Source organism: Oryctolagus cuniculus, chromosome 1 (assembly GCF_964237555.1).
Source record: "Oryctolagus cuniculus chromosome 1, mOryCun1.1, whole genome shotgun sequence".
NCBI classification, from domain to species: domain Eukaryota; kingdom Metazoa; phylum Chordata; class Mammalia; order Lagomorpha; family Leporidae; genus Oryctolagus; species Oryctolagus cuniculus.
Window position 1 is genome coordinate 179,497,598 of NC_091432.1, and position 15,807 is coordinate 179,513,404.

The window sequence follows — 15,807 nt, forward strand, 5'->3', positions numbered from 1 at the left end:
AGGTGTGCAAGAGATGCTGTACCCTTCAGCACCATAAAAATGGAAACCTCCCCCAACGGCCTCTTCCCACTGTGAAGAAGTCAATTTTTAAAACTGTTCTTTCTCTTCTCACACGGGTATCTAAATCAGTAAAAATGGTTTAAAACAGAGCTCGATCTACTCATCCCATAAGCCTGAAAATTTCAAAAATGATGCCAAATGGAGGTCCTAAAAACACAAAATTAAGAGTTTACTCATGCCAAGGAATGTCATCCATACTGAAAAGTCAGCCTCTTTCTTTGTATCAGCATACACACCCCTTAAATAGTAAAAGGTGGCCGGCGCTGCGGCTTACTAGGCTAATCCTCCGCCTAGCGGCGCCGGCACACCGGGTTCTAGTCCCGGTCAGGGCGCCGGATTCTGTCCCGGTTGCCCCTCTTCCAGGCTAGCTCTCTGCTGTGGCCCGGGAGTGCAGTGGAGGATGGCCCAAGTGCTTAGGCCCTGCACCCCATGGGAGACCAGGATAAGTACCTGGCTCCTGCCATTGGATCAGCGCGGTGCGCCAGCTGCAGTGCGCCAGCCGCGGCGGCCATTGGAGGGTGAACCAATGGCAAAAGGAAGACCTTTCTCTCTGTCTCTCTCTCTCTCACTGTCCACTCTGCCTGTCAAAAAATTTTTAAAAAAAGAAAAAAATAGTAAAAGGTAAATGGGCAGCTGGCCTCCTGGCACAGGCTGCTGTTTGTGACACCAACATCCTTACTGGAGCAATGGTTCAAGTCCCAGCTGCTCCACTTCCAATTCAGCTCCCCATAAATGTACTTGGAAAAACAGCAGGTGATGGTCCAAGGACTGGAGCCCCTGTTTCCCATGTGAAAGACCAAGAAGGAGTTCCAGGCTCCTGGCTTCTGCCTGGCCCAGACCTGGTTGTTTTTGGAGAGTGAACCAGCAGATGGCAGGTTGATCCCTCATTCTCACTTGCTCCCTCCTCTCTATTGCTCTACCTTTCAAATAAATAGATATTTTTCAAAAATAAATAAAAGGTAAATAGAAAGGGAAACATATCTGTAGCCAAGAGATCATATCCATGTTTTTGTTATACATAAAACTGCTTTTAATGCCTCAAGACCACACAAAATGAAGTAGAGTCCAAGCCAACACTTCTACAAAAAATTGTACTTTGCAACAAGTCTCCCATGCTTATCGTTAAATTCTCTTTTCTTTTAAAGCCTCCCATTGGATAGCTGCTGTTCTCCTGAGCTTGGAGACCACAACACAGGAAGCACGACTTACTCCTAACTGATGCCCTTGTTAGCAAAGGGTAATGAAGACTTTAAAGCTGGTATTTAGTATGTGCCTGTTCTGTGCCAGGCCCTGTGCTAACGCCTGAATACAATCAATTTTTTTTTTTTTTATAAATCTCCGTTTCAGAGACAAGAAAGCAAGAGTTATTTAGTTACATCAAAAAGGTCCCCCATTGTATCAATCCAGGGAGTCAATCTTTGGAGACCCCGTCTTGGCTATCACAGTATATATTTCTTGAATGAATAAAACAATCTCTAGTTGCAGACAAATCATCCTGAAAAAGACCTTTTGCTGCACATGTGTGACACTGGTGCCTCCTTTGCACCTGCCACAATGATTGTTCCTAAAGGTACTGACACACCAGCATGGCCTTCAGGCACTACTGTGTCTGCCACACCACCCACAGCTGATAAAACAATAAGACTCCAACCTGGACTTCCAGCCTCTGGTCTGGCTCCTCCAGGTTTGGGCAAAAGTCTGCACCCAGCACTCTGCCAGCACATGCCAGTGGAACCTGAGGGAACACGGCCAGGTTAGAAGCTGGGTTTGAAGGCTGATAAGAACCACACAGTCACATTTGACCCAGGCAGAAGCAGGGGCCTCCCAACTGCAGTTCTGATGCAGGCCATTGTGGCTTGACACGAGTGTCAAATACATTGTAAATATATTTACAAACAAAGTTTATTGACCACCAAAAGGTAACTTCCAAGAAGAAGAGATCCACATATATCTGTTCCCTCTTGTGCCTAAAGCATGTAGCACAGAGTAGGCATTTACTAAGTATTTTTTGACAGAATGGGAGGGGGGTGAGAAGTGGGGGGTGGGAAGGCAGAAACAATGGAAGGGAGGAAATGAGTGAAGAGGAAAAGACTAGCTCTGCTAGATGTTGTTCACACATTTTTTCCTTTAATTTTTACCTGCAGAAATTAAGAAAACTGCATTCAATGATGCCTGAAATTTTTCCAAATATATTTTTCCTGTTCTTTTGTAGGCTAGCACAGTGTAAGGGCTGGAGCAGGGAGCTGGTAACTCAATCCAGGCCTCCCACATGGGTGGCAAGAACCAATCACTTGAGCCATCACCACTGCTTCCTAGGGTCTTCATTGGCAGGAAACTGGAGCAGGAAACCAAAGCTTGAACTTGAACTCAAGCACTCTAATGTAAGATGCAGGCGTCTCAACCAGTACCTTTCTTTCTTTAATTAATTAATTTATTTGAAAGGCAGAGTTACAGAGAGGGAGAGGGAGAGGAACAGACGGAGGAACAGAGGGAGGGAGAGAGGGAAAGGAAGAGAAAGAGAGAGAGAGAGATCTTCCATCCTTTGATTTACTCCTCAAATGGCCACAACAGCTAGACCTCTGATGATCTGAAGCCAGGATCATGGAGCTTCTTCCGGTCTACTACACGGATGTAGGGATCCAAGGACTTGGGCCATCTTCCATTACTTTCCCAGGCCATAGCAGAGAGCAGGATTGGAAGTAGAGCAGCCAGGACTCAAACTAGCACCCATATAGGATGCTGGCACTGCAGGTGGTGGCTTTACCCACCATGCCACAACACCAGCACCTCAATCAGTGTCTTAACCATGAGGCAAATGCTCATCCCAAGAATGCTGTTTTATAAGTCTGTTCTAATTTTAAAAAATAAAAAGCAGCTGTAATTTAATGAATGTTTTTCTACATCTAGAATTCTACTCTGAATGCCACTATGATTCCCTTTCCTTCTTTTTTTCTTTTGTTAAAGATTTATTTATTTAAAAGGCAGAGTTACAGAGAGAGAGGGAGAGACAGAGAGACAATGAGATCTTCCATATGCTGGTCCACTCCCCAAATGGCTTCAATAGCTGGAGCTGGGCTGGTCCAAGGCCAAGAGTCAGGAGCTTCTTCTGGGTCTCCCATGTGGTTACAGGGTCCCAAGGTTTTGGGTCATCCTCTGCAGCCTTCCCAGGCACATTAGCAGGGAGTTGGATGGGAAGTAGAGCAGCTGCAACTTGAACTGGAGCCCAAATGGGATGCCGGCGTTGCAGTCTTTACCTGATATGCCACAACTCTGGCCTCCTAAGATTTCCTTTCAAAACCAAGTTATAGGGCTGGTGCTCTGGCGTGGCAGGTAAAGCTGCCACTTGCAGTGCTGACATCACATATGGGCACCAGTTCGAGTCCTGGATGTTCTACTTCTGATTCAGCTCTCTACTATGGCCTGGGAAGGAAGTAGAAGATGGCCCGAGTCCTTGGGCTCTTGCAGCTGCGTGAGAGACCAGGAAGAAGCTCCTGGCTTTGGATCAGCACAACTTTAACCATTGTGGCCAATTGGGGAGTGAAACAGCAGATGGAAGACCTCTCTCTCTGCCTCTCTTTCTCTCTGTGTGTAACTCTGCCGTTCAAATAAATAAATAAATCTTCCCTCCCAAAAAAAACCACAAGTTATATACTACAATTGGTCAATATCATCCCTAAACATTGCCCACTACTTGCATATTTCATTTCAAATTTTAAAATAAATTAAAAAGGATCTACATTCCATCAAAACATATTCTTTTAATTAAAAAATCTAAATATTATTTCCCAGTACATTATATCTTCATAATCATATATCTATTCCATAAGTACAAGAATCTTAGTACTGTACATCAACTAAGCTTCATCACATCTGTCCTTTTCTTTCCCTATTAAAATATTCCTTTGGTATTTCTTTTCAGTTGACTTTTAAAATTCCAATTAAGAACATCTGTGCTAATCCATTCTCTTTGTTCAGAGATCAGCTTTCAGCCAAGCATGTAGCCTTAGAAGGTGTTTTACCTCTTTCTTTTGACCCACAAATTAGTTCAACTTTCCAAACTTAAACAAATTTCAATAAACTCTACTTTGCAGGTTCACAAATGAGTTTCAATAATATAAAAGGGCACTGAGTCAACTCTTCAAACATTTTTGGGCCCAACTCTTTCATTCTTTTCAATTTTCCTATTCTTTCTTCCCTCCTTTGTCCATAAGGTGGAATGGAGAGAATATCATCTGTCATAGAAGTTGATAACCATAGGGCCAGTACTGTAATGTAGGGAGTTAAGCCTCCATGTGCACTGCCAGCATCCTGAATGCTCTACTTCCAATCCATGTCCCTGCTGATGTGCCTAGCAAAGCAGCAGAGGAGGATGGCCCAATATGTGGGCCCCTGCACCCACGTGGGAAAAGCAGAAGAAGCTCCTGGCTTTGGATCAGCAAAGCTCTGGCCATTGCAGTCATCTGGGGAGTGAACCAGCAGATGGAAGACCTCTCTCTCTTTCTCCCCCTCTCTCTCTTTCTGCCTCTGCTTCTCTGCAATTCTGCCTTTCAAATAAATAAATAAATCTTTTTAAAAAATTGAGGAGCGAGAAGAGTAGAGACACTGCACATTTTGTTGTATCACACACAGGAATAATGCTGGTTCCAGCTCTCAGCTGACAGATGGAGGGGCACTAATGAGTTCTGCTGCAATCATTCTCCCGGGGGAGCAATACAGGCAAGGGGGAGAAAAATCAATCTTAGAATATTCCATATCAAAAGGAAACTCCCCAAAACAGCTTCCTATAAACCCTCAATAAATGTGACTACTTCAATGAAAGGTAAGATTCCATAAGCCAGCATGTTACATTGCACATTCAGTGTAAACAATACCACAGTTTATGTGCACAAAACAGATTCCTACTTACCTTAATAGCATTTGGCTATGTCACAAATACTAAGTTTTTCATTCCTTTTTATCCTCACAGTCACAGAATGCACTTTATAAACACTCTCAAGAGGAAAGGAGAAAGTTAAACAACTACAATTACATTCAATTACAACTTCAGACACTGAGAAACACACAGCTTCTGCAAGAAAACAAAAAGGTCTGTGTAAGTTTGGAGGAAGCGGTGGCAAGCCACCGGTATGTCCCAACAATCCAAATTGCAAAAGGAACAAGCAGGGAAGTGGATGGTGTTCTCAAGTTTAGAGTCTGAGATTGTCTGAATGGAAAAACATCCAAAAGAATCCATGAAAGTGGGCTCTCATATTTTTAAGGGTAGGAAATTGAGATACAAACTAAAAAGTGCATATTGAACTGAGAGTATACTGACAATCCTCACCCCCAACCCCATCCGCCACAATTGTGTCATCAATGATCAGATAGGGACATTGCTTAAAAAGAAAAGGCAAGCCATATCTCCTCCCTAATTCACATACCAAGGAAAACGCAAAGGATAAAAAAGCTGATAATTAGTTGAAATTTGGCACATCTCAGTCCACCTTTTAACTGAGAAGCCTCTGAAGTAAGCCAGCTATCTATAACTGATCAAATGACTGACAGAAGCGGCAGACATAACTGTCTTAACTCCTTATTGTAACTCCATTGTAAGTTAACCTAATAAAATTTGGAATGTACCTAACCACTGTTTGTCATATAAATTTTACACTGATTGGAGGAATCCCATTTTATCCACTTTGCTTCATCCTGGCACTTAGTGTCTGATTCAATGCCATACTCTAAGACACAGTTCTTCAGCGATTTGCACAAAATGTTCACAGCAATTAAGGCTATGGGAACTTTTTACTTTGACTCCTTTTGCATCTTTGGACATTTTGCTTTCAAAGCAATAAAAGAATCATGAAAGCTAAAAACAAAGACAAATACTGAATGGATCAGCTAGTATTTCTCAGCCGTCTGCCACAGGTTTAATTCTGGGCAGATAATAGTCCAGAACTGATCTAACTTTCACTCTGCTGGTGCTGCAGCAGGAAGCCTGGGCCTTGAAAGGGACATGCTGCAGTCCCTCGAGTACAATCTACTCTCCTGTCCATACCTCAGAGGAATCATGGTGTGTGAGAAATCTATTTACAACTTACTTTGTGTATAATCAGCAGAAACAAAAGATATGACAACCAGCATAAAGGCTTCTTGCTCTCCTCCCGGGAGAGTTCAGCAAGGGAGGGCCAGTGGGCATTCACTTCGGTGTCAAAAGGGCTTCCAGAAAACACATCTTCTGTGGGGCAGAGAGGAAGTGCGGCAGGCTTCCCACACACATAGACACACACAGGCACACACTCACACATACACTCATTCTTTGTTTGCTGACAATGCATATGAAAACTGTTAGGGAACAGTTTTCTGAACAGAAGACAGAAAAAGCCCCACACAGTAAACAGCAAGTACTACTCAAAATACGTGAATTTGAATAGGAGTGGGAGGCGGGCGAAAGGAAAGGGACACAAAGAAAGGGAAAATGATTACTTAGGAAAAGAAGCAAGTTACCAAGAAAAGGGATCCTGGAGTCAGGGAATGCTTCCTAGCCAGCCAGGGTCTGAGAGGAACTCAATTTCACTTTTAAACACTAAACAGTTGGGTACACGCCTGCCTGACAGGCACCATGAAAGCCACAGCCTGACTTCCACGTCAGTTCAAGGCTCTTCCATTTAGCCGGCGACAGACCTAGCTCAGTTCTGAAGCACTACATGTGTGTTGGTAGCTAAAGTCAGGCTGTGTGGAAAGGGTGAGGGAAGTGATCAGAAGCACATGGAGAAGAATGGCTACATAAAGTTGTTTTTATATAGATAATCAGAAAAAAATGCCCCATCCCAGGCCACAGGGACACGGCTGTATAAAAGCAGTCCCATCTCAAGCCAGAGGAAGCCCTTGTAGAACCTCAACCTCATTTCAGTAGTGACACAATGCCAAGCAGCCGGAGGAAAAACCACTCAGATAACAAAGAGTTCAGGAAGACCGCTAAGTGAAATGGACTTGACAATAAGCCAGCCAGAAGCCCCCGTGAGAAAGAACAGGAAAAAAATAAATAAACAAATTAACACTGTGAAGGTGAAGATACACTCTAAACACACTGCGGCAAAATGAATGAATATAAAAACTGAAAAACAGCATCTGGGCTACGTGGCAGGTACACAGTTAACTTCTATCTTAACTGCTCAGCCTACAAGTTAACTAGAGGACAGCATTCCAAGCTTAAACTTTTTCTACCATGGAACCCCAGCCTAAGGGTTGGAACAATCAAATTGATACTCATAGAACTAAAGCAGCAGAATAAATCAAAAAGCAACTGGTGAGTTAAAACAGTTTGTATCCATTTTTTAATTAAAATGGCCAGAAATACTAGTAGAGTATCACTCATTTTTGTAGGGGTCTTAAAGAGGCAGGAACATAATAAGGAAGGGAGATTTGTTACAGGAAAAGAACTGAGCAGGACAGGGTGCAGTGACAGAGGGGAACACAGAACCTGGCAGAGTCATCCCGGAACGATAAACAGGATCGGGAGAAGGGAAGGGGCAGGGGAGGAGATCAACCAGCATGCAACTGTGCTACCCGACAGGTGGACAGCCAGAGAAGATGGCCCAGAGCAGAGGAGGGTGTGAGCGCACCATGTCCCAGGAGCCGGGAGCTATGTAAACGAGGTTCACTCTCATCCTCCAGAGCTGATTCTCTTGAGTGAGCTGCTGAAGAACACAGCCCTGGGCTCTGTGATACGAGCAACCTCTGCAGCTACAATTACAGGAGATTTTCACAGGCACAAACAACAACAAAAATACCTTGTTTTTATTCTGCAAGATATGGGATAAAAGGTAAAAATCTCTCTTCCCTGGTGACACTCTGAAGAGCCTAATGGACCATGAGTAATACTAAAATTACATAGAATCATTCTTACACAGTGCTCAAAGGGCTTTACACATAATATTTATTAATTCCTACACCAGACAAGGAAAGAGGGGCAGGAATTTCCATTGCACTCTTTTTAAACAAGAACATGGACGCCTGTCCCTAGGGTCTTCTTCCACACTTCATAAAATGGACAAGCAAGATTAAGAGAAAAGTTCTCTCAACTACTATGCCAGTGCTTTTCTAGAAAAACTTTCTATCATTTGACAGAGTACCCTTCCTTCCTACAAGTCCTGTTTTATTTGGATTTTAGCATTGAAGAAAAGTGAGAATGACATCATTTTTGCATGTGACATGGATGAACTGTATATTAAAAAAGAAAATACAGAAGTAGATTCTTTTATACTGGTTTGCAATGAATCTTAACTTGGCATTAAAATGGTGAAAATCACCATCACAAATTGTTGCTTATTGTCAAGTACATCGTCAAGTCTGACAACTGACATTAAATGAAATTTGAATTATGTTTAGATATCCTTAGGCTACCTTTTGTCCTCAGGTTTAACTGCACCTATCTTCAAGTCAGATAACATTAAAATAATTCTAGGGTGGGAGTTAGACCACTGCTTAAACCCCAGCCATAGTACTTTGTGAAGTCAGTCACACACACCCTCAGTGCCCTGTTCTTATGTTTGTAAAATGGGAATAATTTGATCTAGTGTGTTGGGCTGAGATGGCTGAAGAAAAAGACATCTGTAAAGCACCCAATTAAGCATCTAGTAGGTACACAGCGTATCAGTAAATGCTACTTTCCCTCCTCACAAACCTGGCAAAAGTAGCACCATTGTACACCACTCCCGTAAGGGCTGAGAAGCTTAACACATCGAGGGAAGTAATTCAGAGGAGATGAACGCAAGCAATCATGTTAAAGAAAAACTAGGAGCAATGGGAGAAATTAAAGATACATGCATATTCGATTAGGCTTGCCTAGGATCCCAGTCAATCACTTGCTTCCTCACATGCTGTGTGGAACAAGAATGTAAAGATGTGTCTGGACTCAGAGGGGCTGAGTGTTTTAAAGTCTTAATTAGAGAAACAGCAGGAAGTGGCACCCATCTGACCCTCCTGCATTAGCACCCTTCACAATTAAGATATAAGACAATTTTAAATGAATTTATTTGAAAGGCAGAAACAGATAAATAGAGAGAGATCTTCCCCTTGCTGGTTCATTCTCCAAATGCCTACAAAAGCCAGGTCTAAAGCCAGGAGCCAAGAACTCAATCCAAGTCTCTCACATGAGTAGCAAGGAGCAAACTACTTGAGTCATCGCCTGCTACCTCCCAGGATGCTTAATAGCAGGAAAGTAGAATCAGGAAAGAGTCAGAACTTGAACCCAGGCATTCCAATAGAGAATACAGGCATCCCAGGTGGCATCTTAACCACTGCACCAAATGCCTATCAACCACAAGACCATTCTCCGAGTTCTTTTTTATGACAGTGACAGCTTGATTTATGAATTTAAGAAGCTAAGGAGCTTCCAGGGCACATGGGTGAACAAAACCTGAAGAAACCCATCCCTCTGCAGGAGAGGCAGTGGACTGACTACTCCACAGCCATCAAGTGATGCTGATGAGGAACATTCGAGTCTGAGCATCAATAGATAACCAAAAAAAGAATCGGTGAGGCAAAGTCTTTCTAGATGATAATTTAGCTTTAGCAGAGATATGACTAAAAGAAGTGAGGAAGGAAGGAAGGAGCACACAACAGGGCGTGTGACTGAGATCCCCCTAATTCCCAATCTGTAGGAGAGGGGAAGCATCAAAGATCAAAATGTGCAAGCAACCTAAGTAGCAGTGGAATGGCCAACTCCACAGGTGCTGCAAACCTAAAAAGGATATGACCTGGAGACAAACATTAACATTAGCATTTACCCAGAAAGCACTATAGAAAGAAAGATCCAAGCCTTGCAGACTCAGCTCCCTTCCGTGGCATTCCATAGTGATCAATAATTAAAGTTGGGGCTGGTGTCATGGTGCTGCTTAATCCTCTGCCTGCGGCGCTGGCATCCCATATGAGCACTGGTTCTAGTCCCGGCTGCTTCTCTTCCAATCCAGCTCTCTGTTGTGGCTTGGGAAAGCAGTAGAAGATGGCCCAAGTCCTTGGACCCCTGCACCCACATGAGAGACCAGGAAGAAGCTCCTGGCTCCTGGCTTCGGATCGGCATAGCTCCAGCTGTTGTGGAAATTTGGGGAGTGAACCAACGGACGGAAGACCTTTCTGTCTCTCCCTCTCACTGTCTGGAAAATAACCCACTCTACCTCTCAAATAAATAAAATCCTTAAAAAAAAAGAATTAAAGTTAATTTAAAAAAAGACATATGATAGAAAATGTGTCATATCTGAAAATCAAAAACAAACTTTACCACCTGAAACAATATCCAAACTACTTACTGAGCCACTTACATTACAACAATCATTTTTTTTTAAGTTTGAGAAGTCATACAAGGTTTAAGAGATAAAATACAATGAACACCTAATATTAGATTTAAGGCAATTTAAGGCACAGTGGTTGGCAAGAGGTCCATGTTCCTCCACAGTAACCCCTCACCCTACTGTAGATATAGATGAGTTAAACTTACTCGAAAGATAAGCCTGAAGGACGGCCACGAATCCCACCCACGGACTAGAGGAATCCCACTACTCTAAAGAGGAGAGCCAGGGGAACCTTCACCAGGCTGTCGAAGCTCATATTATGGCCTGCTGAAGATCAATGAAGCAACATGGTTTTCTTTGCATAAAGATCTTGAATACAGGAAACATCAGAAGAAAGAAAATGAGAAAAGAGATCCAATACACTGTCCAACAGAATAAAAATTTTTCCCAACTCAAAGTTACACCATATATGACACAATTCTCCCTCTAAACTTGTTGAGGATTCTAGACTAAAATCAGAAAGTGAATAAAAGTATACAAAGTTGATTTTAAAAAAATCAATTGATTGAATTTGAAAGGCAGAGTTATGAGGAGAGAGGGATAAAGAAAGGTCTTCCATCTGACAGTTCACTCTTCCAAATGGTCCAATGGTCAGAGTTGGGCCAGGCCAAAGCCAGAGGCCAGGAACTCCATCCAGGTCTCCCCTGTAGGTGACAGGAGCCCCAACACTCAGGCCCTCATCTGCTGTTTTCCCAGGCATGTTAAGAGGGAGCTTGATGGGAACTGGAGCAGCTGATATCCAAACTGGTTCTCATATGAGATCCTGGCATTGCCAGTGGCAACTTGACCTGCCATGCTACAACATCAACCTCAGAAGTCAATCCTCATGGGATACTCCATACCCCCACTCTGCATGCAGAAATCTCAACTGGGGTGAAACTTGGGGGGAAGGTACAGCTGAAACACTGCATCAGACAGGTAAGAAAGGAAAATACCTCACTCCCACCAATGACACATTTGAGGTTCTCAGAAAGTAGCGAGAAGATACCTGAGTTTCTTATCTTTTCCTTGCGGATTTTATAAAATAAATGTTTTTTCCCCCAAACTGAACACACTTCACTACTGAAATCTTGTGGCTCTAGAAACTAAAGCAGCAGCTTAATACACAACAGAAAGCTTTATAAAAGCTAACACAGTGGGGAAGCTTTCTATTTTGCTTAATGTAGGTGTTGGTTGTCTCACATAAAGTAACTCCTGTCATTGACTTCCCTAGTCATAAGTAATGCAATAAAGCAGCATTCTCTCAAAAAGTGCTTTTTGTTTTAGTGATGGGATGCTCTTCTCACCTGCATGTGCAGGGGTTCCAAAGTCCCACCAGATCGCAGCCCTGTAATTTCAAGCTCCCACTGCAAGTTCTCAAAGCAATCAGCGGACAGCTCAGGAGAGTTAAGGAAAGAGGTTCACTGCCCTCCTTTCTTGATTACAGATCTCCACTGACTATGCACTCGCTTGCAGTTAGCACCATGATCCCTCTACAGATGCTCAGAACCGCACCACATGAGCAAAGCCGTCTCCATATTTCCCATTCTCAGCAAATTCTGAAAGCCCAACTTCCCTCCCCACCTCAGCTTCCCCCTCCCCCACAGGCCTTCCGGATCACTTCCAACAAGTGCACTAGGGGTCTCTGTAGTAACCCTAAAGTCATAATCCCAGTGTTACCATTTCACACTCACCAACTACCACTGTGCAACCCCCTTCCCCCACCAAGCATATCTCCTAGGGGATGGACAGAGTTCCCCACAAATTACCACGTCACCTTCTTTCCAGGCCCTCTACAATCTGGCTCTAGCATACCTCCATGAAGCGTGCTTCCTGAAGCATACCTAGCAGACAGTCTAATTCGACTACCAGGAGTCTCTTGCATTCTGACAAGGGCTTTCCTAATTTGACAGGGTTCTGCTGCATTCTACTTTTGAAGATCTCCTCATTTCCCAATGCTACTTCTTCCAGGAAATTCCAAATATCCGTGGATAGAAGGGGTCTCCCCCTCTCCAGTGCCCTCCAACGCTTAGGGAAATCGGCACTATAAAATCTTGGATCTTTGAGGGGTGAGTATTTGGCACAGAGGTCAGGAGCCATCCTGAATCAGGTGTCTGTTTTCCAGGTGTGGCTCCACTTCATTCCAACTTTGTGCTAATGCATACTCTGGGAGGCAACAGTTGATGACTTTTAAGTACTTGTGTCCCTGCCACCCATGTGCAAGATGCAGATGGAATTCTAGGCTCCTGGCTTTGGCCTGGCCCCCAGCCCTGGCTATTGTAGGCATTTGGGGGAGTGAATCTGAATATGGAAGATCTCTCTGTGTCTGTCTCCTCTGTCCCTCTGCCTTTCAAATAAAAAAATAAAAATTTAAAATACATATTTCTCCTTCCCTAGAGGAAAAAAGTTGGTTCCCTTCGTATTCCCCCACAGCACTTGCTACCCTGTTTTATACACAGCATGCCATGAATATATGCTAATAAATAAATCTCTTAAAATTCACAGTGGCACAAATGGTACAATGCTATAAATACAGTGATTTCCAACTCTTTAACTATTCTCCTCATCCTCAACACCCTTAAAGCAGATAGGGGCCAAAAATTCCTGTTTTATAGAAACTCAAGAAGCAAAGAAGTTACTATGTATGCACAGGGCAGTCCTCTGTGTTCAGTTTAACCTGGAAAGCTTCAGTCACTAACCCAGTGTCACCCTGTTGCCCCATGGCAGGAATTCTCTTCTTGCTGAATTTCACTTCAGATTATTTCTAGAACCTGACTCCACAGAAGCAATTTTCCCTAAGTTGGAAAATACACACCTCCTTATGATGTAATTGAGGAGGTCTTACCTTGCTACAAGCTGTTGACATATGCTGAAACATAAAATACAGAATATATATATAGCAATATATATATAGAATATACAGAATAGCAATATATATATAGAATATACAGAATAGCAATATATATATATAGAATATACAGAATATATATATAGCAAATATAGCTTCTCACAGTAGGCATACCTATGAATACCTCCTTTAGTAAGCTCTTTAAAATAAGTACTGATTGGCCGGCGCCAGCACACCAGATTCTAGTCCCAGCTGGGGCGCTGGACTCTGTCCCGGTTGCTCCTCTTCCAGTCCAGCTCTCTGCTGTGACCCGGGAGTGCAGTGGAGGATGGCCCAAGTGCTTGGGCCCTGCACCAACAGGGGAGACCAGGAGGAAGCTTCTGGCTCCTGGCTTCGGATCAGCGCAGCGCACCAGCCGTAGTGGCCATTGGGGGGTGAGCCAATGGAAGGAAGAAGACCTTTCTCTCTCTCTCTTTCTCACTGTCTAACTCTGCCTGTCAAAAAAATAATAAATAAATAAGTACTGATTGCCATACACCTGGACAGAAAGTCAGCAGCCCTTTACACTGCCCTGATAAGAAGACTATGAAAGCAGCTTATAGCCAACTGAGAATAAACTTCCACCCCTAATCAGCTTTGACTTTACTTCAATAAAGAGCAGGCAAACTACAGCCTAGGGCCAAATGTTACCTTTGCTGGTTGCATTTGTAAATAAAGTTTTATTGGAATATAGCCATAACTATTCCTTTTCAAATACAGCTGCATAGACTTAGAAAGACAAAGTTGAATAATTGCTGCAGAAATCATACCTCTACCTAACACAATTGCAATCTGACTCTTCATAGAAAAAGTTTACCAATCCTTATTTTAATCTGTGTGAAGTCTGACCACCTACCCAGGAATACCAGTTCCGAGAACTCACCTTTAGGAAGTAAGCATAAAAGTGCAAGCATAATATTGAAATACCACTCTTTATTTTTAAAAGGTATGTACCAGCGGGAGGGACAGTGAAAAAGACAAGACATTACTTAGGATGTCCGCATCCCACATGGGAGTGCCTAAGATTGACTCTTGGCTGCAGTTCCTGATCCCAGCTTCCTGCTAATGCAGATCCTGAGACTGGGAGACAGCAGTGTTATCTCAAGGACTTGGGTTCCTGCTACCGAACAGGAGATCTGGACTGAGTTCCCAACTCCAGGCTTGGACTCTAGTCCAGCTGCAACTATGTCAGCCATTTGTGGAAAAAAAGAGGAGAGACAACTTCTGTCTCTGTCTCTCTCTCAAATAAATAAATTTATTTTTATTAAAAGGTAAAGGCTCATGGAAAACTGGGTATTATGAAAAAACTATGCATGAATTTGAAAAAAATTGTGCACCAAAATAAACATCTTTAATTCCATTTTAAAGTACCCTAGTAAATTATGATACAATGGCATAAGAATTCATTAAAAATTATGATGAACATCTCTATCTAAGACACCATTAAATTTAAAAGAGTCATAAGGCAGGCAATTGGCATGGAGATTAAAAGGCTAGCTAGGACACCCTTCTCCTCATCAGAGTGCCTGGGTTGAATGCCAGCTTGAGATCCTAATTCCAGCGTTCTATTAATGTGGACCCTGGGAGACAGGTATTATGGTTCAAGGTGCTGGGCTCCTGCCACTCACGTGTAAGACCCAGACTGTGCGACCAGCTCCCAGCTTCAGCCTCCTGGTCAGAGTCATCTGGGGAAAGAAACAGCAGATGGAAGCTCTGTCCACCTGTGTATTTGTCTATCTCTTGTCTCTCATCTCACCGCCTCTCAATTTTTTTTTCAAATTTAAAACTACCAAAAACTAAAAATCAATGTGCAAGTTTCAATTCTACATTCTATAGAACTCTGTATTTCTCAGAAAGTGCTTTAAAAAAATTTGGTTAGCGGTAGGGTTTTTGTTTGGTATTGTAACTACTTGGGTCTTTTTCTTTGCTTAAAAACAGAAATGCTCCAAGCCTTGCTAACCTGCTCGTCTGTGAGCAGGCATCCCCACTCTATGTAGTATCCAAAGCTTACTGAAAAAGTCCCTTACAAAAACATGCCTGGGATAGCAGGAAGAGGAAAGGTTAACAGAATAGTCCCTTGATGGAAATGTATTAATTCAATCAGTTTCTTGCTTCTGGGTTACCATAAAAAGGTTCATAAAGTACCCAAAAGCCACATAAGACTTTAGAATTATGCTGCTCAGTGACTGATTCTCAGTGAAGAGTAAGAAAGGAGAGATTTCTCTCCACCCTCATTTTCCTGAGCAAAAGTAATCTGCAAGACTGGCACAAGTATTTTTAAACTAGTCACTGAAAAGGCCAAGTTAGTACACGATGCAAGCACTAAGCACCCTGTGTAGCTGTTGAGAAACAGGTGCTAAGGAAGTGCAGAGAAGGCACGTAAACGACAGTAAGGGACCAAAGAAAACAGCAAGAGCAACACCACACGCACCGCTGTCCCAGACTACACAGGCACCATCTCCAAGACCCACTGTACACACAAGGAAACTGAGTACAGGGAGGTTTTGCTGCTTTTTCACAAACCACATGAGAAAGAGAAACTTCAAACCT

The 15,807-nt window shown here is 42.9% G+C and overlaps 1 protein-coding gene across 36 annotated transcripts in view; it reads right to left on the reverse strand.

The window, feature by feature from the left end:
- Positions 1-15,807, reverse strand: part of BNC2 (basonuclin zinc finger protein 2) — a 462,557-nt gene that overhangs the window by 267,759 nt on the left and 178,991 nt on the right. For 24 of the 36 annotated variants that reach the window (XM_051857628.2, XM_051857664.2, XM_070052570.1 and 21 more), the window contains one exon: positions 1,712-1,795. The exons of the other annotated variants lie outside the window; for them this stretch is intronic. In XM_051857628.2, the coding sequence (XP_051713588.2) occupies positions 1,712-1,795 (84 nt within the window). The remainder of the gene's footprint in view (positions 1-1,711; positions 1,796-15,807) is intronic. 36 annotated transcript variants of the gene reach the window in all.